Raw genomic sequence first — 25,942 nt, 5'->3', positions numbered from 1 at the left:
AAACTACTGGTATGATTGGATTTCCTTTTCCGTTTTTCAAACATAATATGTACTCTCCACATCATGGGTCCCAAACTGACAAGACACTGAGGCATACACTCAAGAAGCAGTACATGCAATAAATATTAACGCTGAACCACTAAGATTCATCACAATGATAGTGCATAAATCACAGACAAAATCATGAAAGTAACCATGGGCTTTAAAATTTAAACATGGGCTACAGATCTACCAAGACATTTTACCAAAGAAGATATACAAATGCCTTATAATCACAAGAAAGGGTGGTAATTTCATAAATCAGTAGGTAAATGCAAATTAGAGCCAGAGTAAGATACCTTTTTAGAATGACACACAAATAAACAAGGAAACAAAAAGTCGTGACAGTATCAAATGTTGGTGATGTAGAGAAGGATGTAGAGAAGCTAGAACTCTGATACATATTTGCTGGAAATGTAAAATGGTACAGTAACTCTGGAAAATATTTGGGAAGATTCTTAAAATGTTGAACATATACCTGCCATGTGACCCAGCAATTCTACTTCTAAGTGTGCATCCAAGTGAAATTTTAAAATATGTGTCTACATAAAGACTTGCACCTTCACACTTGTTATATCCCAAGAGAAACAAATATATGGCTTTACAAAGCAAACAAACAAAATACTCCACAAGAATGTTCACAGCAGCATTGTTCTTGATTTTTTTATTGAAGTATAGTTGATTTACAATATTGTGTTAATTACTGCTGTACAGCAAAGTGGTTCAGTTATACATATATATATTCAATATTCTTTTCTATTATGGTTTATCATAGGAGACTGAATATAGTTCTCTGTGCTACACAGTAGGACCTTGTTGTTTATCCATTCTCTATATAATAGCTTACATCCACAGCAACATTGTTCTTAATGGCCTTAAACTAGAAACATTCTAAATGCCCATTAACTGGTACATAATTTTAAAATGGTTATATCCACACCATATAATATTACCCAGTAATAAGAAGCTACAAACTACTGATATAGGCTACAAAATGGATGAATCTCAAAAACATAAAAGAAACCAGACAAAAAGATTACATATTAGAGGGCTTCCCTGGTGGCGCAGTGGTTGAGAGTCCGCCTGCCGATGCAGGGGACACGGGTTCGTGCCCTGGTCCAGGAAGATCCCACATGCCACGGAGCGGCTGGGCCCGTGAGCCATGGCCGCTGAGCCTGCGCGTCCGGAGCCTGTGCTCCGTAACGGGAGAGGCCCGTGTACCGCAAAACAAACAAACAAAAAAGGCAACCTACTGAATGGGAAGAAGATATTTGTAAAGGGGTTAATATCCAAAATATATAAAGAACTGATACAACTCAATAAAAAACAACCTCCCAAAATCAATTAAAATATAGGCATAGGACCTGAATAGACATTTTCCCAAAGGCATACAGATGGCCAACAGGTACATGAAAACATAATAAACATCACTAATCATGAGGTAAATGCAAATCAAAACCGCAATGAGATATCATCTCACACCTGTCAGAATGGCTATTATCAAAGAGACCAAAAAAACAAAAAAACAAGCGTTGGTCAGATGTGGGGAAACTGTAGTAAACTGTCGGTATGAATGTAAATTGGTACAGAAAAATGGAAAACAGTATGGACTTTCCTAAAAAAAAAAAAAAAATTAAAGTAGAACTACCATAAAATCCAACAATTCCACTCCTAGATATTTATCTGAAGAAAATGAAAACACTACTTCAAAGAGATATATGTACCCCAATGTTCATAGCAGTATTATTTAAAATAGCTAAGATATGGAAGCAACCTAAGAACCCAGCATTGGATGAATGGATAAAGATGTGAGATATATTTATATTATTTGTATATTATATATGTAATAGAGTATCACTCAGCCACAAATAAAAATGAAATGTTGCCGTTTGCAAGAACATGGATGGACCTGGATAGTATATTGCTTCATGCTTCGTGAAATAAATCAGACAGAGAAAAACAAATATTGTATGTTTTTACTTATATGTGGAATCTAAAAATAAAACAAACAAACAAATATAACAAAACAGAAACAGACTCACAGATACAGAGAACAAACTAGTGGTTACCAGAAGGGAGAGGTGTATGGAAAGCACAAAATGGGTGAAAGGGATTAAGAGGTACAAACTACCAATGGCAAAATAAATAAGCCAAAGGGATATAACATACAGCATAGGGAATATAGTCAGTATTTTATAATAACTTTGTATGGTGTGTAATCTATAAAAAATATTGGAGTACTATGTTCTACCTCTGAAACTAATATAATGTTTGTAAGTACTTATACAGAAAATCATAAATGTATGCAAAGTTTCCATTATGTATTACTCATAGTATCCAATATAAAGTCAAAAAATTGCTATACATGCCAAAAAAGTTAAAATGTGATATAGGTGCAAATAAAGCACTAGGTATCAATATCCAAATGACCCAGATATTGCAATTAGCAGAGAAGCACTTTATAGCAGCTAATATAAAAAGATCAATGATTTAAAAGAAAATATAATCATAACAGATAGAGAGCTTCCTTTAATCAGTATATGCTTTAGCAGTTATGAAACAAACTTTTGTGCTTCTGGGCTTGAGCATATGAAAAAGCAACTTATGAATGTAAGATGTATTTTGTATATATTTGTGGTGTCTGATTGGAAATAAAATTATCACTATAAGTTCACGTTTTAAAAACAGAGATATAATACGTGGATATAGAAATAAATGTGATACTTGTATGTTCTAGCTTTGTTGTCTGAGAAGACTTAGAGATAATGGAAAACGGCAGAAATAAGCACACCTGGTTCTCAGATGTTTACTAAATACTCTTCTCTACTAAAAGGAATCTGGGCTACTTAGAGAAACAGCTGAATCCAGAACAAAGGTAGGAAAAATATAACAGGGGCCTAGAACATCTTTTTTTGTGCTGGAAAAATGTGTAAGTTTTTAAAATGTCATACAGACTTTTGAAAAGAACATTGTGGCCAGCTAAAAGAAACTCTCACTAGCCAAAATTGAGACAATTTGAAAAAGTAAGTGTTAAAATAAATGATAGTAACATATTCTATACTATTGAGTCAAATAACAATTGCTGAGTCTGAACTGACATAAATAAATACACAAACATAAATAAATAAATAAAAAGAACACTTCTTTCTACAGTACATTTCTAGCTTAAAGGGGGAGGCAATAATGGAGTTAGAAAATCATCAATGAACCTTAATACTAGTGGGTGAAGGTTTGAAGAAGAACAGAATATGTCCATGGTCTCAATATTAACTCTCCCCATATTACACATTAAACACAAAGGAGAAGAGTAACTTTACAATAGAGACCTAAAGAAAACTAACTTTACCAAATAATTTAACTTAAAATATCCAACATTGAGAGAAAATGGCATGTACCTTTTAAAAATTGCACTTGATGGTACAACACCACTTCAGTGGTAAGCTTGCCAAAATTTATGACATGAATCTAATGATGAAAAATATCAAAAAAATCCTATTTGAGGAAAATATTACAAAATAATTGGCCTGTAGTATTTAAAAAAAAAAACAGGAAAAGAAATGGAGACAAAAAGAATGTTCTAGATTAAAGTTTAACAAACTCATGACTCTGGATTTGCTCCTGAACAAGAAAAAAGACCTATAAATACTTTATTGAGATAATGAATGAAGTTTTATTGAGAACTGTAGTTGACAGCTACAGTAGAGCCATTAAAAAAAAAAAGATTTGTTCTCAAGAAAACAGACCTATAAATACTTTATTGAGATAATGAATGAAGTTTTATTGAGAACTGTGGTTGACAGCTACAGTAGAGCCATTAAAAAAAAAAAAGATTTGTTCTCAAGAAAACAGACCTATAAATACTTTATTGAGATAATGAATGAAGTTTTATTGAGAACTGTGGTTGACAGCTACAGTAGAGCCATTAAAAAAAGAAGCTTTGTTCTCAAGAAAACACAATGATTTGTCTAAGGATAGTGAAACATAGTAACCAATTCACATTCAAATCGTTTAGGAAAATCGTTTTGAAGGGAGGAAAGGAGAGGAGAGTTAGAAAAACAGAAGGATAAAGCAAATGGGCAAAATGTAAACCACTGAGTAAAGGCTATATGGGAAGTCTCTTTGCTATTCATGCAAACAAGAAATTTTTTTACAGAATTTTTATTTTTGCTATCAAACCAAGTTTGAAATAGTATCAAAGTAAAATATTACGGTAACAGTAGCATTCTAGTTCTAGTATATATAATAATAATAATCTAGTATATATAATAATCATAATAATAATAATAATAATAATTAATTAATTAATAATAATTAATAATCTAATAATAATCTAGTATATATAATAATCATAGTAGTTAACAATTAACCCTCATATATGTCAGTCCCATTCTAAGTGCTTTTCATAGAGTATCTAAATTCCACACTGGCACAAGCCCAATCAATGATGTTAGTGAAATTGATATGCATATTTTACATATCAGAAAAGTGAGGCACATGTCCAAAGTCACACAAGTAGGTAAGTACTGGGATTAGTATTTGAAACCAAGATGTCTGCCTGTAGAGTATATGTTCTTAAACACATTGCTTTACTTCCTGGATAGTAAAAATTCATGCATTTTTATTAGATCACTATGAAGAATGATCATCCTTTGTAAAATTAAAGTGACAGCATGCAAAATAAAACTGATCAGTCCTTCTAACTAATGGGTAATTAATGTACCTTTATGTAAATTAAATGCTCTGTGGGATGGTACAAGGGATAGTTTGGATGTGTGAGAAAGATAAGTACAGACGTTCTGTACTTGAGACATTTATAATTTGATTAAATATAGTCTTACTTCATGATCAAGTGACATTTCACTTACATGTAAAGTAAATTATCTCATGGTATTTTCAAATATAAAGCAATAAATAAAGTTTCTCAGACAGATTTCCTAGAACATACTTAGGATTACACTGTGTGTACCCTGAAGCAGTTGAGCCACAGTTCCCAGATGGATCAGTCTTAGAATTAAGTTGATCAAAACACTCTTGAGTACCAAAACCTGAACCTGAAAAATAAAAATTTGTGGTTAGTCATACTGAACTTACATTAATTTAAAATAATTAATAAGTACACTTAAAATTCTGAGATTGTTTACAATATTGCACAGAATAAGAGCGTAACACAAAATTGAAAATAAAACCTAGTTTTAAAATCACAAAAAAACTACTTCCATGAAATATTTAACTATTGAAAGCATCTTGTCTACTCTCCAAACAGATACCTTAGGATTAACTACAGTATGCAGTTTATCTTCTAATTGTTAGTAAGTCTAGAAATATATAAGTATATAAGAAACTTTTTTTAAACAAATAATTGACTTATTGGTCAATAGTGTTTTCATATAAATGTGTTTTCAAGACAAATAAGATTATTAAAATAATCTTATTTTTTTATCCTAATTTCCCCAGACCAAAAATTCTTGGAGTCACAACTGATTTATTTTCATATTTACTATTCAATCTACACACATTATGTGTTTAATTCTCATAAGATTCAGTCTACTTAAAGAGCAGTTTATTTATCATGACTCAATTAATTCTACTCTAATGGGAAGACTGAGCCAAAAACTTTTGATAGGGAGATTTAACTGTGAAGAAAAATGACACAACGTAAGAGGAGCCCCTGTGGACCCATCAGGATCTCAGTTGAAAGTCTTAGAGGCCAGTAGTAAACTGTAAATAAGCAGTTGATGTTCATCCCAGAGGTCATTTGGAACCACAGCTACGTGTGAGAAATCAAAATCATAAGCTTAGCTAGGGAAGCAGGCCATTGGACATAAATAAGGCCGAAGTTGGAGGATCTTTTACGACTATAGTGATAAAATTAGAGAATCAGGGGGCCTCAACATATAGTACAGTCTCCTCTTAAGACATTTTCCTGCTTCTCAACATGTGAAGAGAAGGAGATTAAAATATAAAGAGGTGACTTCCAGAAAGCAGAGCATATTTTTCTGCAGTTTCTGCATTGTGATTACATACCTGCCAGGGGCAGGAGTCTCAGTAAATATACGATCTCTCAGTTGAAAGCCCTGGAGAGTTATGCCCTAGAAGCAAGAGTGAACTAGATATAGACTGAACCTAATCAAAACTCTAACTAAACGTGAACAATTACTGGTTTCTGATTTAATTAAAGTGATTAGTCTCTTCCTTCATTTACTTAACAGAAGAAAAAGATGGATGTATCTATATAAGATGCAGTGTCTCTATGAGAGAAGCATTTAGAATGAAGACACAGTTTCTGTAAGTCAAAAACTGAAGATGAAGACAGTGAAAAAAATTTTAACTAGGAATATGTCTTTATGTAAAATATTCAAGAAAAGATATAAAATAGAGACATCTACGTATAACTGAGTAGGAGAACCATGGTACATATATACTAAAATTAATTACAAAGGATATAAATCTTCAAGAAGGCAATGTATCAAAAATAAATAAATTGAAATAATTATGGAGAGACAGTTAAATATAAATATAAATTGAAAGTTAAAAATCTGTATAATAATACCGTATTTACACCACAGTTCCAAGACACTCAGGAACACTAAGCAGAATTACATGCACGCACATCCACACAAACACACATTCAAACATATAATATGAAGACTGCTAAAAACAAAAGACCAAAAAATATCTTCATGGCTCAAAGAGAAAAGAGACACAATATGACAGATTTTTCTTCAGAAATATGAAAGCCATATGACAACGGAGTAACCTCTTTAAAATGCTGATGGAAATAGAGGTTCCAATTCAAGATGGCAAAGTAGAAAGATCCCGAACTCACAACTTCCCACAGATACACCAAATCTACAGCTACATATGGAACAATTTCCATTGAAGAAAACCTAAAAACTGGTGGAGTGACCACTTCACACTGAGCAAACAAGAGGAAAGCCACACTGAAGCAGGTAGGCAAGGCTGAGACACAATCTTGCTGTAAACCCATCCTGGCAATGGCAATCCACAGTTGGGAGGGAACTCAAAACGTGGAGCTCCTCCTTGAGGGGTCAAGTGTTTGGATCTCACATCAGGCACCACAACTTTTAAGACCTGCACCAGAACGATGAGCCCCTAAAACATCCAGCTTTGATAACCAACAGGCACTCATGTCCACGAGACCCACAAGGCTATAGAGAACTGTGAAATGGTTCTGATGTGCGGTTTATGCTCAAGGGTCCTACAAGACTATAACTACAGGAGAAGGAGTTCTTAACTGGCTACCACACCCAGGGCAGAGCAAAAGGCAGCAGTCAGAGGAGCGCAGTCTTTCTGCGTGAGGCCTGTCAGCTTATCTTAGTAGCTGAGGCCTGAGGGGCCGGCTTCTCATGAAACCCATGTCTAAGGACCGGCCCCAACCCTTCACAGAGACGTTGGTGGGTGAGTGCTAACTTCATGTTCTCACCCTGCCGCCCTCCAGAGTGCCAGTATTTCCCAGAGGGGAGCCTTTACATGCATCCTGTGCTCTGGTTTTTATGTGTGGTGCTTCCCAGGGACACCCCTAGATCACCTGGCTCTAGTGGCCAGGGGGGGTTTGCATTCCTGGGTCCCCTGGGCTGCTAACAATGAGAAGTTTTTAGCCCCAGGTCACAGCACAGACAGCAGGCTAAAATGCAGGATTAGTCTCGCTGTGAGAGAGACCTCTTTGCTTGTCCTGAAGCTCTGGCCTGAGGGGATGGCATCTGATTTGGGTGCATAAAGATAAAATAAACAGGGTGCGGGGGAAGATTCTGTTTCTCTGGTGGAATCCTGGCTGATACAGTTGTTAAGACAGAGGGCTCAGTGCTGTATTAATTTGGGGATATTTTCATCTTTCCTCAGTGGCATGGAAGCCAAAAGCCAGCAGCCTTACAGCTAATGAAGAGATCTGACCTATTTTGAGCTTTGTTAAAATCACCAGAGCACAGTCTGAAAATTTTCCAAACTTTCACTTACCTAGAAAAATCTCTGTTCCCAGGGTGATTTTGTTATTTGGTTTGAGTTAGAGCTCAGCTCAGTGGGAAAAAGAGCCTTACACCCAGGGAATTACTGAAATAATAGCAATATGACAGCAACAGTACAGCAGTTGAGGCAAACGAGAGCCTGCTGGGAATTTAAAAGGAAACCTTGGAGAACTAGATGATCATAAGGAATGTTGAAAAGCTTAACACATAACTGGATCTAAAAAGATGTACACACGCCAAGAGCAATCCTGAGGAAGAGAAGTCCCCAGTCACTCTTCTCTGGATTATATTTAGGTCCTGAACAAGCAAGAAGTGAAAGCTATGGCGGTTTTGCAAACTGCCTGAAGCTTGAAGCTATCCTTGGCATAGGGTAGAAAATAAAGAGTCAAGGCATTGGAGGGTATCTGATCGGTTATTGGCTTGGCACTAAATTGTACTAATTTGGAGTTATCCCTAGGAAGCCTGGCTTAAAAATAAAAACAAGAACTTGGGAGAAAAAAAAAATATCAGTGGAACTATCAGAACTCAGTGGATGCACACAGCACAGAATATAGAACCTGAAAAATTAGTCCAGGAAAGTCACTAAACAAATAAGCAGTATGACAAACAACAACAACAACCTTAGAGAAATCTGAATCAAAATTATTAAAATATATTGTCTAAAATTTCTAGTTTTTTTAAAAAAATTTACACTATATGCAAAAAAATGAAATTACGCTACATACCCAGAAAAAAAAAAAAGCCAACAGAAAATGTCCTCAGAGATCCCCAATTTTGAATCCAGGAGACAAAGACTTAAGTTAGCTATTACAAATATGTTCAAGTTACAAATATGTTCAACTCACTAGGGGAAACCATCTCTTAAAAACTAAATGGGAAATACTAATATAGACTTTTAAATAAAAAAGGGAACCAAATATAAATTCTGAAGTTGAAAACTGTATTAACTAAAATGAAAAACTTAACTACAGAAATTTAAAAATCAGTAGATTTAATCTGGCAGGTTTTATTGACCTGAAGATAGGTCAATGGAGATTATCTAGTAGGAGGAAAGAAAGAAAATCAAATGATGAAAATAGTTTCATGGACCAGTGGGACAACATCAAGCATATGAAATATTGGCATATAGGGATTCCAAAACTGAGGAAAAAGCAGAAAATGGCAGTGAAGTATTTTAAGAAATAATGACTGAAAGCTTTTCAAATTTAACGTATACCTATATCTATATTTTTACAAGAAGATTTCTTTAAAAACTCCACATGGAATAATCTTAAAGAGATCCACAGATCATGGTCAAATTGATTCCACTCTTCATTAAGGACAAGGAGGCCAGGTGACTGTAGGCTGATATCTATAGAGTTTTGAAAGGAAAAGACTAAGAATTCTATATTTGGCTAAACTCTCCTCAAAAAATTAAGGGAGAAATGATAGCATTCCAAGATAAACACAGTCAGAGAGAACTCATCTTTAGCAAACCTCTCCAGCAAGACCTACTAAAGTGCATCCTTAAGGCTGAAATCAAAGGACACTAGGAGGTAACCAGGATCTAGATGAAGTAACACAATGCTAATATAGTAAACTATCAAATAAAGTAAAAGAAAATATAATAGATAGTATAAACATATCTATTGTATGGACTCTTTTCTATAGAATTTAAAAGATAATTGCATAAAAACAATTATTATAAAACATTTTCATTAGGCTTACATAAAGATGTAAGATGTCTGACAGAAATAGAACAAGGGATGGGAAAACAGAGGTATATATATGCTTTTTGATTACTTTTGATATGAAGTTAGTATTAATTGAATGTCTGAAGATAGTAATTGTAACACCCAAGCAAACCACTCAGAAATAACTAAATATATATAGTAAAAGAAACCACAAAGAGATTAAACTATTACACTAGAAAATATCTGTTCAATACAAATAAAGAGGTTATTGAGGAATAGAGGGTAAAGTATAAGATATATTGAAAACACATAGCAAAATAGCAGATGGAAATACTACCTCACTTACATGAATAGATTAAACACTTCAATCAAAAAGAAGAGATTGACAGAATGTATTATAAGACATGAGCCAACTATATGATGGTTGGAACAGTTAGGCAGATTGGGCAAGGCAGTGATCACCTAAGTCCAGTCAGGCAATTATACAGACCAAGGCTGATGTACAGTTTTATTCTGGATTCACCTTGTTATCTTGGGTGTGACCCTTGTACCCTACTAACTGAGAGCCTTGCAAACATTTATCTTCTCTTCACTGAAAGTTTGCCAGGGATAAATATATGCCTTTAGTCTCAGCATAGCTCCCTAGCCTACCAACACAGGCACTTCAAAATGTAGCAAAAGGTTCTGGAGGAAGACTAAGATTTTTTTTAAAGGCAAAATTCCTCTACTATTTGGTCTTTGATCATCTTGTGACTGCAAGAAAATTCGTAATGCCTTGTAATTTTTTTTTTAATCTATTAAATTGACCACGTTTCTGAGCAGCTTTTAAGTTCCAAAGATGCGGACACCTTATGGAAAAATAGCCTATGGTTTTGACAGCCCCTCCCCTTCAATTCCAACTGCTAAAACTTTTCTATTTTATCTTTCTTTTTTCTTGAAGATCTCTAGCTAAGCCAAGCTTCATCTTCAACTTTCAGAGTCTGCATATGTCCCTAGGAACATAAATGGCTGTCAGTTGTTCCCTAAGGTAGGCAAAGTTTCTCTCCTGTGGAGATTTAAATTAGTTGTCTTTGGTTTCACTGTACTCTAAAGCCTTTAAAAATATCATCAATGCAATACACCTTGATTTTTCTAGTCATTTTCTTGTAGTTGCATCATCACTTCTTGCTACATCCTTTCCCTAAACTGAATATTTAACACAGGTTTTATATTTAGTGTAATTGCTAAATATGTAAATATCAATACATATTACTATTTATTTTCATATCCTATGTTCTTTTATTTACTCTGTTCTTGCCTTCTTTTGGGTTAATCAAATATGTTAATTGATTTTGTTTTTCTCCCCTTTATTAGTTTTTAATTATTATATTATTCTTCTTCTATTTATCTTAGATTATAAAACAAATACTAGACTTACACCAATCCTTAATTTCTCTGAGTGCTGTCTTTTATTGGAATGATTGAGTTTTGTTTCAGTTTTTTTTTTCCTGGTGATACTATCTTTTTCTATTTTTATACCTCTAGAGGTTAATATATTTTTGACATATTAATAGCTTTATTTCATAATATCCTTTGTCTTTTCTAATATACATAAAGATACGTATGTTAGTCAGTTTCCAGAAGAATACATACACAGAAAATCAAATTATGATAAATACCTTCACCAAATATTTCCGAACATTGTTTTGTCCCATTCATACATTTTCCGTTCACACAGATCCATTGAGTCTCTGCACATGGATGCCCATCCTGAACATAAAGATCTTCTTGACATGCTGCAGATGTACCATTGCAATATTCAGAGAGATCACATTCATCAGCGGAAACCCTACACACGTGTCCTTTTGCTATAAACTGGTGGGGTGAAGTACATGATATTGAGTAAAGCAGAATGTGAACAGTTAAATATTATGAAAAATGACGACATTACTAATGTAGGTAATACAGAATGTTTAAAAGGCTCTTACAGCACAAGCATCACAGCACGGTCCAGCAGCGCAAGCTGACCCAACACTGAGTGTACATGTGGCTTGGTTACAGCATGAGTCTGGCAGAGCTGCACAAGCCTGAAAGGCAGATCAAACGCTCCGAAGTATGTTCCAACTTTTATTTACATTAAGTAGATATTTGAATGAGGACAACATATTATATAACATACAGACTGATGCTGAACTTAAATGTTGGCAAACAGAAAAAAATAAAACCACTTATTCATTCATTTATTTAACACTTATTGGTCACCTAATGTGCTAAACCCAGTGCTCTTTATATCAGTAGGTTTGACTATATTCGTAGTAGGATTTTCTGAAGTCCCGGAGTCCAGCAAAGCCAAGACATCGATAACCATAAGTTTATTTGCGGGGGTCGGGGGGAGGGATAAACTGGAAGATTGGGATTGACACATGCACATTACTATCTATAAAATAGATAACTAATAAGGACCTATAGATAACTAGTAAGGATCCCCTATACCCACTTTGGTAAGAGTTTTTAATCATGAATCAATACTGAATTTTATCAAATGCATTTTCTGCATCTATTGAGATGATCATATGATTTTTCTCTTTTCTTTTGTTGATGTGGTATATCACATTAATTGATCTGCGTATGTTGAACCATCCTTGTGAACCTGGGATGAATCCAACTTGGTCGTGGTGTATGCAGTCTTTTATGTGTTGTTGGATTTTGTTTGCTAGTATTTTGTTGAGAATTTTTACATTTATATTCATCAAAGATATTGGCCTGTAATTTTCTTGTTTGGTAGTGTCTTTTTCTGGTTTTGGTATCAGGATGATGGTGGCTTCATAGCATGACTTTGGGAATGTTCCCTCCTCTTCAATCTTTTGGAAGAGTTTGAGAAGGATCAGTGTAAGTTCTTCTTTGTATGTTTGGTAGAATTTGCCTGTGAAGCCATCTGGTCCTGGACTTTTGTTTGTAGGGAGTTTTTTAAATTACAGATTCTATTTCACTTCTAGTGATTGGTCTGTTCAAATTATCTATTTCTTCTTGATTCAATTTTAGTGGGCTGTATGTTTCTAGAAAGTTGTCCATTTCTTCTAGGTTGTTGAATTTATTTGCATATAATTGTTCATAATTCAACTCTCCTATTTTTTTTTTGGTATTTCTGAACTATTGGTTGTTATTTCTCCTTTTTCATTTCTTATTTTGTTTATATGGGTCCTCTCAATTTTCTTATTGGTGAGCCTGGCCAGAGGTTTGTCAATTTTGTTTACTCTTTCAAAGAACCAGCTCTTAATTTTATTGATTTTTTCTATTTTTAAATCTCTATTTTATTTATTTCCTCTCTGATCTTTATTATTTCCTTCCTTCTGCTGACTTTAGGTTTTGTTTGTTCTTCTTTTTCTAATTCCTTTAGGTGGTAGGTTACATTGTTAATTTGATATTTTTCTTGTTTTTTGAGGAAGGCCTGTATAGCTCTGAATTTCCTCCTAAAAACTGCGTTTGTTGCATCCCATGGATTTTGTATGTTTGTGTTTTCATTGTCATTTGTCTCAAGGTTTTTTGTTTTTTGTTTTTTGTTTTTTTGCAGTACGCAGGCCTCTCACTGCTGTGGCCTTTCCCGTTGCAGAGCACAGGCTCCGGACGCGGAGGCTCAGCGGCCATGGCTCACGGGCCCAGCCCCTCCGCGGCATGTGGGATCTTCCCAGACCGGGGCACGAACCTGTGTTCCCTGCATCGGCAGGCAGACTCTCAACCACTGCGCCACCAGGGAAGCCCTCAAGGTATTTTTTAACTTCTTCTTTGATTTCATCATTAACCCATTGTTTTTGAGTAGCATGTTGCTTAGTCTCCATGTAATTGTTTTTTTCTCATTTCCTTTTCTGTGGTTGATTTCTAGTTTCATGCCATTGTGGTCAGAAAAGATACTTTAAATAATTTTTATGCTCTTAAATTTGTTGAGGCTTCTTTTTTTTTTTTTTTTTTAATTTATTTGTTTTTGTGGTACGCGGGCCTCTCACTGCCGTGGCCTCTCCCGCTGCGGAGCACAGGCTCCGGACGCGCAGGCTCAGCGGCCATGGCTCACGGGCCCAGCCGCTCCGCGGCATGTGGGATCCTCCCGGACCAGGGCACGAACCCGTGTCCCCGGCACCGGCAGGCGGACTCCCAACCACTGCGCCACCAGGGAAGCCCTGAGGCTTCTTTTGTGCCCTAGATGTGGTCAGTCCTAGAGAATGTTCCAGGTGCACTTGAAAAGAATGTGTATTCTGGTTTTCTTTGGATGTAATGTCCTGAAAATATCAGTTAAGTCTTACTGTTCTATTGTACCATTTAGGCTCTCTGTTGCCTTATTGATTTTCTGTCTAGAAGATCTGTCCATTGATATGAGTGGGTTGTGATACTATATATTGGAAACCCTAAAGACTCCACATAAAACTATGAGAACTGATAAATGAATTCAGCTAGGTAGCAGGATATAAAATTAACATAGAGAAATCGGTTGCATTTCTTTACACCAATAATGAAATATCAGAAAGGGAATTAAAAAAAAATCTGTTTTAAGATAGCATCCCCCCCCCAAAAAAAAACTTAGGAATAAACCCGACCAAGGAGGTGAAAGACTTATATGCTAAGAACTATAAAATATTAATAAAGGACACTGAAGATAATTCAAAGAAATGGAAGGATATCCCATGCTCTTGGAAGAATTAATATTGTTAAAATGGCCATACTGCCCAAAGCAATCTACAGATTTAATGCCCTCTCTATCAAATTACACATGACATTTTTCACAGAACTAGAACAAATAATCCTAAAATTTATAAGGAACCATAAAAGACTCAGAATTGCCAAAGCAATCCTGAGGAAAAAGAACAAAGCAGGAGGTATAACCCTCCTAGACTTCAGACAATATTACAAAGCTACAGTGTGGTACTGGCACAAAAACAGACATATGGATCAATGGAAAAGTATAGAGAAACCAGAAATAAACCTACATACCTATGGTCAATTAATCTTTGACAAAGGAGTCAAGAATATACAATGGAGAAAAGAAAGTCTCTTTGGCAAGTGGTGTTGGGAAAGCTGGACAGCCACATGTAAATCAATGAAGTTGGGCCATTTCCCCACACCATACACAAAAGTAAATTCAAAATGGCTTAAAGACTTAAATATAAGACATGACACCATAAAACTCCTAGAAGAGAATATAGGCAAAATATTCTCTGACATAAATCATAGAAGGTAATAGAAATAAAATCAAAAATAAACAAAAGGGACCTAATCAAACTTTCAAGCTTTTGTACAGCAAAGGAAACCATAAACTAAATGAAAAGACAACCAATGGACTCAGAGAAAATATTTGCAAATGATGCAACTGACAAGGGCTTAATTTCCAAAATATACAAACTGCTTATATAACCCAACAACAACAAAAAAACAACCCAATGGAAAAATGGGCAGAAGACCTAAACAGACATGTCCCCAAAGAAGACATACAGATGGCCAATAGACACATGAAAAGATGCTCAACATCATTAATTTTTAGAGAAATGCAAATCAAAACTACAATGAGGTATCACTTCACACTGGTCTGAACGGCCATTATTAAGAAGTCTATAAATAACAAATGCTGGAGAGGGTGTGGAGAAAGGGGACCCTCCTACACTGTTGGTAGGAATGTAAACTGGTGAAGCCACTATGGAAAACAGCATGGAGGTTCCTCTAAAAACTGAAAATAAAGTTGCCATATGAACCAGCAATCCCACTCCTGAGCACATATCTGGACAAAACCATATATATATATATATATATATATATATATATATATATATATTTTTTTTTTTTTTTTTTTTTTTTTTTTTTTTGTGGTATGCGGGCTTCTCACTGTTGTGGTCTCTCCCGTTGCGGAGCACAGGCTCTGGACGCACAGGCTCAGCGGCCATGGCTCACGGGCCCAGCCGCTCTGTGGCATGTGGGATCCTCCCGGACCGGGGCACGAACCCGCGTCCCCTGTGTCGGCAGGTGGACTCTCAGCCACTGCACCACCAGGGAAGCCCTGGACAAAACTATAATTCAAAAAGATATATGCACCCCTATGTTCATGGCAGCACTAGTCACGGTAGCCAAGACATGGAAACAACCTAAATGTCCATCTACAGGTGAATGGATAAAGACGATGTTGTATATATATATAATGGAATATTACTCAGCCATAAAAAGAATGAAATAATGCCATTTGCAGCAACATGAATGGACCTAGAGATTATCATACCAAGTGAAGTTAAGTCAGAAAGAGAAAGACAGATACCATATGATATCACTTATATGTGGAATCTGAAATATGGCACAAATGAACCTATCTATGAAACTGAAAGAGACTCACAGAATAGAGAACAGACTTGTGGTTGCCAAGGGGGGTGGGGAGGGATGAATTAGGAGTTTGGGGTTAGTTGATGCAAACTATTACGTAGAGAACAGATGAACAACAAGGTCCTATTGTATAGCACAGGGAACTATATTCAATATCTTGTGATAAACTATAATGGAAAAGAATATAATAAAGAACATATATGTATATATATACATACATATATATAAAACTGAATCACTTTGCTGTACAGCAGAAATTAACACAACCTTGTAGATCAACTATACTTCAATAAAAAATAAATAAAACTTAAAAAAAAAAAAAAGACATACTGGGCTTCCCTGGTGGCGCAGTGGTTGAGAGTCTGCCTGCCAATGCAGGGGACACGGGTTCGTGCCCCGGTCCGGGAAGATCCCACATGCCGTGGAGCGGCTAGGCCCGTGAGCCACGGCCACTGAGCCTGCGCATCCAGAGCCTGTGCTCCGCAACGGGAGAGGCCACAACAGTGAGAGGCCCACGTACCACAAAAAAAAAAAAAAAAAAAAAAAAAAGACATACTAAGGAAGTGTATGCTCAAGCGGGGAAGTATAAACCTAGGTCAACTCACCTATAGCAGGGGACCAGTACCGGTCGGTGGCCTGTTAGGAACCGGGCCACACAACGAGAGGTGAGCAGTGGGTGAGTGAGCAAAGCTTCATCTGCCGCTCCCCAGCACTCCCCATCGCTAGCATTACCACCTGAACCAACCCCCGACCCCGTCCGTGGAAAAATTGTCTTCCACGAAACCATCCCTGGTGCCAAAAATGTTGGGGACTGCTGAGCTATAGGGTTAAGACCTTGAAAATCACCAGTATGAATAATCTACAAACTGCTGAATTCATATACCAATATTTAAGTGTACTCATTAATATAATCCCAATATACATCCTTAAGGTCTTTTTTGAAAAGGAAGTTTGATAAATTAGGTAAAATGGCAGTGTGACGGTATAAAAATTAACTAATAATTTTTAATGTAATTCTGGTGTGTAACCTTCCAAATTAGTACCAACCTCCTGATTCCCACAGTCACATTGTTCTCCTTCTTCGACTTTTCCGTTACCGCAAACTGCCACTTTGTATGTTGCATCTAAACGTGGCTGGTTTTGAAGACACTGGGACTTTGAGTTTGAAATAAAATGCGCAAAATCTTCCATACTGCAGTTACTAAAGATTTTCACACCACTGGAATGACTAAAAATACATCAAACATCAGATTTTTATGTAACTGTTGCTTCCGTAAATTGACTAGCCTCAGAAGAAAAGTCTATAATCTAATGATAAATATAGCTAATATAAAATTACTAAATTGTAAGGCAATAGACTCAAATTCTAGTCAGGTGGATTATTACAGGAAAATGTTTTTCGCATGAGGACAATGAAAAACATTAGAGATTTTTGGACAAACTACCAATTTTGGTGTTTTTTGTGGTTGCATCCAGTTTGAATATACTCTTTAATTATATTAACCATAAATAATAGATTTATTATTACATTGCCAACAATTCAGATGATTTCATCTAAATACCAGAAAACAAAAGGAGACAAATTGATAGAACTTTAATATTATTGAGAACTAGGCAATGCAATATGTTTACTCTGTGTGAACTTGTTTATAGAGGGGTACACTTTCTGATAATGAAATTAATGTTGTCATTAGGAAGAGATTATCAATCATAATTATATCCAATTAGATAATTTATTTGCAGCTTGAATCCTTGCACATATTTGCTGGATGTTCTCATTCTCTATTCTTCCATTTTTCCTTTATAATAGGGCCTCTGATACCTGACTTCCTTGTATAATACTTACATTTAGCTTTTGTAAAGCTAGGAGCAGACCACTGGCCTTAAATGAAACCATAAATTTAAGTCATATGAAGTAAGGTTTACAGCTGTGCTTTTATCTGCCCTTTTATTCTATTGGCAAGAGGCCCCAGTTTCTGGCCATACGGACCTCTATATAAAGTTACTCAACTGTCCTCACAATATGGCACCTAGCTTCAACCTGGGCACCTGATCAGAGAGTACAGAGAAATTTGCAAACTCTTTAATTATCTAATCTTGAAAGTCACACACCATCAATTCTACCATGGTCTATTTGATGAAATCGAGTCACCAAATCCAACCCATACTCAATAGGAAGGAAATTAAACTCTACCTCTTGAAGGGAGAAGTAGCAACAATTTGTGGATGTATTTGAAAACTACCATTCTCTTTTACTTTCACTTTACTTAAAATTTTTTTAAAAAGCTATACTCTGTTCTATCTCAATGTATTTTATTAAACGTTGTTTTCCTTAGTCATTGTTTCCAAAGCTCAGATATATTGCTACCTTCGAATGAGCCAAAAAAGCACAGTTTCATAACGACAACTTCTTTATCTAAAGAAACAAAGTTCCTAATTAAAATATTAAAATGTCAAAGAAAGTTGAAATTCGGAAACATATCAGGTAGCATGTCTGACTTGCTGGATACATAGACTGAATAAACCATGGACTACTGATTGTGAGCCCTCAGAAAAATGACAGTCTTTTGTAAAAACAATCAGTGTGGGCCATGTATTTTCTATGGATTACAGAAACAAAATAACATGTTAAACTCCTTAAGTACTGCTATTTAATAAGCCAAATTTTAAGGTTAGATTGAGGACACCTGCCTCAGAAAGGCATATGTCCTATTAGGACTCCGTCCTGTGCAAAATCACTGAATGTGATAGTGTCAAAAGGCATTAAAGATGAATTATTCTAGAAGATGTTTCCCACTAGTTTAAAGAAAGCAATGAATCCATTTCAAATATGCCCTCTTTATTCAGATTTTCCTTTAAATAGTAGATTTTCACATCATTTTTTTGCCATTCAATGATGAATAAAGGGCCTCCCTGGTGGCGCAGTGGTTGAGAGTCCGCCTGCCGATGCAGGGGATACGGGTTCGTGCCCCGGTCTGGGAGGATCCCATATGCCGCGGAGCGGCTGGGCCCGTGAGCCATGGCCGCTGGGCCTGCGCATCCGGAGCCTGTGCTCCGCAACAGGAGAGGCCACAACAGTGAGAGGCTCGCATATCACAAAAAGAAAAAAAAAAAAAAAATGATGAATAAAATGTCTGTGTTGTCCAAAATTTTAGAATCATGCGATGCTATTCAAGTGATGCAATGCATTTAAAGATATGATTAATAAGCATTTTTTGCAAGATTGTAATTTGTCAAACTAAGCTTTTTAAAAAAGCATTTCCACAGATGAATGGTTTCTATATGTGTATTAATAATTCCACTAATTTTATACAGGCCATAATTTTATATTTTTAAGTGGAATTTCTATTTTTTTCATATCTACACAAGAATCAAAGTTACGTTAAAAATTAATGAAAAAAATTTCAACACTCATTAAGATTGTAGGTTAAGTTTTTTGGTTGATTAAGGTGCTTTGGGGAGAAATTGGAAAGTGAAAAAAAGGCAAAATATTAGAGATAGTATAAAAGAAATTAAATGTACTGTTAAATAAAACGTACTGTTGGGTTACAGTTAAAAAAACATAAAATAAATAAAAAGTATAAGAGACTGAGTCCAGTCATTGACTGGATAATGGTTTCCATAAATCTCCTGACTATTTGGTTCTAATTCTGTAAAATCTCATAGCATATTCTAAATACTGAGGATAATAGCAAAAACTTCAGTAGGCCTTTGAGGCATGATAACTACTGCAAAAGGCCTCCTGTAATAAATCATTCTTGTATAATGAACACAAGCCTATATTTGGCTTATCAAATCATGCATTAGATTATAAAATCATACAAGTAACATAGTGATAAATGTAGAGGTAGGTCACATGAGAAAGCAAGTGTGACATTAAATTACAAGAAATATTGAGATATGCAGCAGGGGCACTGGAATACATAGTTTGATCTGGGGTCATTGGCCACAGTTTATATTCGACCATTAATAATTATTTTAATAGCATAAACTTTCATAAACAAAATATACCAAACTTATTTTCATATAAACTATATATGTAAAGCATATAAAAGCAAACATCTTACATTGCTTCTGGGTTCATTACACAGACAGCTCCTGGGCAATGGCATTTGTTGATGTCATCATAAGCTATTCCCATACTAAGGCTCAGTAATTGAGCTATAATAACTGCAAGTGATTCCAGACTTATGGTTCTGGGGTGCTGGGAAAAAAAACCATACATGTATACAGTCACATTTTAGGAGATAATTTATTTACCTGGAGTATAATGTAATTATTAAAAATAGTCACATGATAAAATAGAATAGAGACATCAGATATGTTAATCACAGAAGTGCCATCCATGTTGGCCTAATATGTTACAGGTACCATTATCAATATAAGGAAAATATGAAAAGTGAAGTGTGAAATTTTACAAAAATGTAAATGTATGGTTCGTTTGGTGGCATCAGGCCAAGAACATATTTGTCCCAATAACTTGTTAATCATATATAACAATAGCTATAACCATGTTTGTACTCATAAAAGAAAGTCTTTAAAGACACACACGGGCCTCCCTGGTGGCGCAGTGGTTGAGAGTCCGCCTGCCGATGCAGGGGATACGGGTTCGTGCCCCGGTCTGGGAGGATCCCATGTGCCGCGGAGCGGCTGGGCCCGTGAGCCATGGCCGCTGGGCCTGCGCATCCGGAGCCTGTGCTCCGCAACGGGAGAGGCCACAACAGTGAGAGGCCCGCATACCGCAAAAAGAAAAAAAAAAAAAAAAAATAAAGACACACACATATACACACACAGTATCAATTATAACAGTTTGTACTCATTTATAATTTAATTATAGGAGATAATATTTTATATGCTGTTTCATGCATTTAAAAAACATAAATTAGCTCATTGAATTAATTTATATTATGGTAATAATGACTGATGATAAGAATGCTGACTCTCCACAGTTGCCTCAACTTTATTTTCAAAACTAAATGCTTTTATCACTTTTTAACAAATGTAAGATGCTTATTATAGCACACTTAGACCATACTAAACATACGATTTTTAAGAAAAATCCACAAATCACAATATCCCTTCAAATATATCTAATAACATTGATGACTATACTTCAAGATAGGTTCCTAGGGGTATATTTTGGTATCTTCTGTTTGCCTCTCGCAATCAACATTCCATTACTTTCCACCCTACCCTCCAGCTCAGAAGGACTACACCAATGGATTATGTCAAAGGGTTCCTTTGCCCTCTGCTCTTACCTTGATTTGGTCTAATGGGGAGGAAAGGGTGAGAAAAGAGCAGGGTATTTATTACCATCACTTCCAGGGTACTATGACTGTCTGAACCGTTGAGTAGAGGTTTCTATCTTCCATGTATAACCCTAATAAACTGACATTGTCCTTTCCTAAAGGCTGGGTGACAATTACATTTCTTTATTACTAGCCCTGAGGTAATGCAAAGTCCCTACATCTTGCGTACACATTGATAAATGGTCCCTTTATCAAAATAACACAGGTGAATGTACCATCCATTTTCAGAGAGAGAGGGGTGGAGGAGAGAGGGGGAGAGAGGGAGTGAGGAGGGAGGGAGGGAAAAGAACAAAAAGAAGAGAAGGAGGAGGGGGAGGGGGCAAGGGGAGGTAGATGAAGAGGAGGAGGAATGCTTGATTCTATGGGGAAGAACATGATGGATTCTGATAAATTTTGAACATTTAAATATTATAAATATTTAATAATATTATAAATAATAATATAATAAATAAGAGAATATTATGTTATCAGTGTAGTTATTCAGGTTTTCTTGTCTTCAGGATATTGTAGGAAATGCCTGGCAATCATTCAATCAATATATCTTTACAATTGCTTCTTTTTCTCCATCTCTTCTGTTCCTTATTATCACTCATAGCGCAGTAAGAGGGAAATAACCACATCCAAAAAATTTTATGTTATTTGTATAAAATCCCAATATGCAACTGCTCTTTTATTCTTTATCTTCTGATTAGTGCATATGTTCCGGTCTCTCCTTTCCTTGTATCAAAGGATCAAAGACATGGTTTTGTATTTGAGATGGAATTTCTTTACATTCCCTTTCTGACACTCTGATTGAAATAATTGGTTCCCTCAAAATTGTGTAGAATGCGTTCCTAAAAGCATTGTTTTTCCCCTTGTGAGATTTTAAAATAATATATCAATTCTTTTAATAGCTTGGTGTTATTCTGAATTTCCAGTTCTTCTTGTATAACTTTTAGTAAATTATGGGCTTCTATTAACAATATACTATTTGTCTAAGTTTTCAAATTTATTTAAGTTATAAATTGTTCTATCATCTCTTAAATGTTATTTATGTCTTTAGTAGTTCTCCATTATTTTTGTAATTTTATTAATATATTCCTACTCTGTCTTATAAAAATAGTTTTGCCAGAAATTTTTTTTTTTTTTTTTGCGGTATGCGGGCCTCTCACTGTTGTGGCCTCCCCCGTTGCGGAGCACAGGCTCCGGATGCGCAGGCCCAGCGGCCATGGCTCACGGGCCCAGCCGCTCCGCGGCATATGGGATCCTCCCAGACCAGGGCACGAACCCGTATCCCCTGCATCGGCAGGCGGACTCTCAACCACTGCGCCACCAGGGAGGCCCCAGAAATATTTTTGTTCTTAATTTTTTAAAGGCCTGATATCTTTTTTGAATATCTCTGTCCTACCGATCATCTGTCGTTCTTCGATTTCTGCTTTTACCTTCACTATTACCTGTGTTCAACATGTTTTAGGGCAATGTTGTTTCCATCTTTCCATATATTTTAGGTTGGATAATTGGATCACTGATTTAAAGGTTTATTTTCTGCAAAATTCACTAGATACTAATATCCTTAACTATTCTGCCTGATTCTGCCTAATATTCTGCCTGATATATTGCCTAATCGATTTATCTACGCTGCAATATCTTAACTACCATACTTTTATAAAAAGTTTGTATCTTCAACTTTTCCTCAATTTCCAAACTGCTTTATCTATTTTCTTTTTTTATATTTATAAGATTTTAGTATAAGCTTGTCAATTTTACCCCAAAAAGCCTGCTGAGATTTTGATTAGGAATGCCATGACATCTCTTCAATATTGTAAAAGAAAACTGAATTCTATACGAAAGAGAAAACATTTCAATAAAGTAAGAACAAAATCAATATGAGCATATCAATAACTATAGTAAAAAATTCTGTTACGAAAATGGGACATTTAGAAAAAAATTCATATAACTTTAAATGGAATTAATTCCCCTTCAAAAATAACGACAGGATAAAAAAATAAAATACATTTTTTAAAGTTTAGAAAATTAAAAATAGAATTGAGCTTTCTTATTACGTTAATGTCTGTGATAAACCAGAATGAACATAATACCTAATAGTACAATACTGAGAGTTTTTTCCTTGAGATCAGGAATGATACAAAAATGTCTACTATGAATTCAGTTAAACATTGTTCAACTTGAATTGTTCTGGGATCCTAGGCAATTCAATAGGAGAAAAACATTTAAAAAAATAAAAGATATACATATTGGAAAAAAAGAATAAAACTGTTTTTATTCACATATGACAAAGCTGGACACAGAAAAATTTAAATCTAAAACTACTAGAAGTAAATATAGAAATATTATTGTATACAAGTCAGTGTATAACATTCGTTTTTCAACATAACAGAAACTCATTTTATACTTAAACTCAAATTATACTTAAAATATAGTATTTACTAATATCATCAAACAGTATATAGTATTTACTGGTATGCCTAGGAATAAATCAAACAAAATATTTGCAAAACTTCTACATATAAATCTACAGTTTACACCTTTTTGCTATCTATAGTGTATTTTACTCTAAATTCCGTTTTCTCATGTTTACTTGCTTCTTATTTAACCAAAGTATATTTTATTATTTTATATTCACCTTCACTTTGCCCTATTAATGTATTTTTTGTAAAGAACTAATGTTTGAACTTAAATTTTTTTAAAAAATCCATCAGAGACTCTATCTCTTACTTGGTGAGTTTAATTCATTTACATTTACATGATTGTCATTATATTAGGGTATGTTTAAAACATTTCCTTTGATTATTTTCTATTCATTTTATTTTACATTATTGTTTTTAAGTTTCTTCTTCCTTGGCTGTCCTTACATTTCTTCCATTAGACTATTATATGGTGTAGTTTTCTTCTTATTTGTTCTTAAGGCCAACATTCATTTCATATACCCTTACTTCTTTCTAAAACATACCAATATTTTTACTGTTTTCTTAAGAAGACAAGTTCTATAATATGTTTTCATGTCATTTTTATCTCTCCCTTAACCATCTCTACACTATCATAGAATATGAGTTCTGGTTTAGCATTGACATACCTATCTTTGCCACGCACCCCAACCCAGGTATTTTCATTTTAAGGTAATGATAAAATTCAGCAACATTTATTCTCTTTAGTTTTCATAATCCTTGTGGCTTTTCATAAATATAAGTAATTTCTACAAATATGTTCTGAACGTTAGTCTTTTGTTTGGCAAATCTTTTGAGGACTTATGTGCCGGAGAGTATTTTTATTGTCCCTTCTGTTTGAATGAATTTTTTTTTAGATATGAATCATGCCTTCAAAGTACTTTTAGCTCAATATTTTAAGCATAAAGTCTTTTTGCATCCAGTGTGGCTTTTCTGACTGTTGAATGTCTTCATTGTTATATGATTTATTTCTTTTTAGAAACATAACAATTTTCCTTTGATAGTTTCATTTTATTGTTGGTATGCATTTTTATCTCTTCTTTTTTGGCTTTCCATGTGTCCTTTTCACCAGACAACCCACTTTCCTCCCCTCTTGCCAGGGATCATGGGGCAACTCCAGGAGGGATTTCCTGGTGTAGGCACCTTGTTGATCTGGTAGTGGCTGGAGACAGTGTTCTATGACTGTCATTCTGTGAAATTATCTCAATTTTTTCTTTAGAACTGTTCTTTTGACTTTAATCTTCCATGTCTTTTAATTTTATCTTTCCTTTAACTTTTCTGATGTCTTCTGAGAGAGGTCCTAATTCGATAATTTATCTCCATATGTATCAATTGTATCCCTCATGCAATTTATTATAATTATTATATTGTTCATATCTAATGTTTCTAACTAGTCCTCTTCTATGATATTGTGCACTTTGTTTTGTTTGAAATTCCTGGCTTACAACTACTCATAGTTCTGCTTCAAGTGGTCAATGTTGTGTAGTGTGCTTTTTTCTGAGGAAGTTTAATACCCATGATCTGTATAGTCCATGAACTGAGGCCAACAGATAATGTGTCTGGTAGTATGTAATGTATAAAACTCGTGATGCCAAGAACTAATTTGTGTCTGTCCTTGTGAGTGAACTTGCGTCAGGACAGATAAGTGGATGACCCAAGGGCAAACAGCTGCAGACATCAAAAATCTCCTGCGGATTATATTTACTTGCTTCTACTCACCCCAAAACTACTTGGGTTGTGGTTTCACCCATAAACTTTACGGAGAAGCAGCTTCAGAAGAATGTGTTTCCTAGATTTTATTCCACAGCTCTGGGTGATTAGGAAGGGAGGGTGGTGGATGTTTAAATATCAGAGGACAGAGCTTCACCTGTTTTTTTCCAACATCACATTCCTGTGAACATCAGCTACTGCTCATTTTTCCGGCGACAGTTTCGGCAATGATTACCCCAGTGAAGTGTGGAGAATAAGAGAAGAATACGAGAAGAGTTCTTCTCTGATTGCTCCTTTCAGTACAGAGACCACTGCCCTCTTTTTCAGTAAACAAGGAGATTTCCTTCCACTTGGTAGCCTGCTCCATGTGAATGTCTTAAGATTTCTCAGTGTTGCATATGACTAGGTAAATCAGCCAAATTCTAGCTTTTGAGACTAGGTAATGATTTGCCCAT

The 25,942-nt window shown here is 35.2% G+C and overlaps 1 protein-coding gene across 1 annotated transcript in view; it reads right to left on the bottom strand.

The window, feature by feature from the left end:
* The window catches only part of LOC309795869 (disintegrin and metalloproteinase domain-containing protein 2-like), a gene marked incomplete at both ends in the record, with an annotated part of 71,830 nt that overhangs the window by 9,799 nt on the left and 36,089 nt on the right, over nucleotides 1-25,942 (bottom strand). Inside the window, 5 exons of the mRNA XM_082608682.1 lie at nucleotides 4,985-5,090; nucleotides 11,353-11,548; nucleotides 11,662-11,760; nucleotides 17,072-17,252; nucleotides 20,092-20,228. Of these exons, the coding sequence (XP_082464808.1) occupies nucleotides 4,985-5,090; nucleotides 11,353-11,548; nucleotides 11,662-11,760; nucleotides 17,072-17,252; nucleotides 20,092-20,228 (719 nt within the window). The remainder of the gene's footprint in view (nucleotides 1-4,984; nucleotides 5,091-11,352; nucleotides 11,549-11,661; nucleotides 11,761-17,071; nucleotides 17,253-20,091; nucleotides 20,229-25,942) is intronic.

The sequence above is a fragment of the Mesoplodon mirus genome (assembly GCF_964341445.2).
Source record: "Mesoplodon mirus genome assembly, chromosome: 20".
In the NCBI taxonomy this organism is placed as follows: Eukaryota; Metazoa; Chordata; class Mammalia; order Artiodactyla; family Ziphiidae; genus Mesoplodon; species Mesoplodon mirus.
This window is presented reverse-complemented; position numbering and strand designations above follow the sequence as displayed.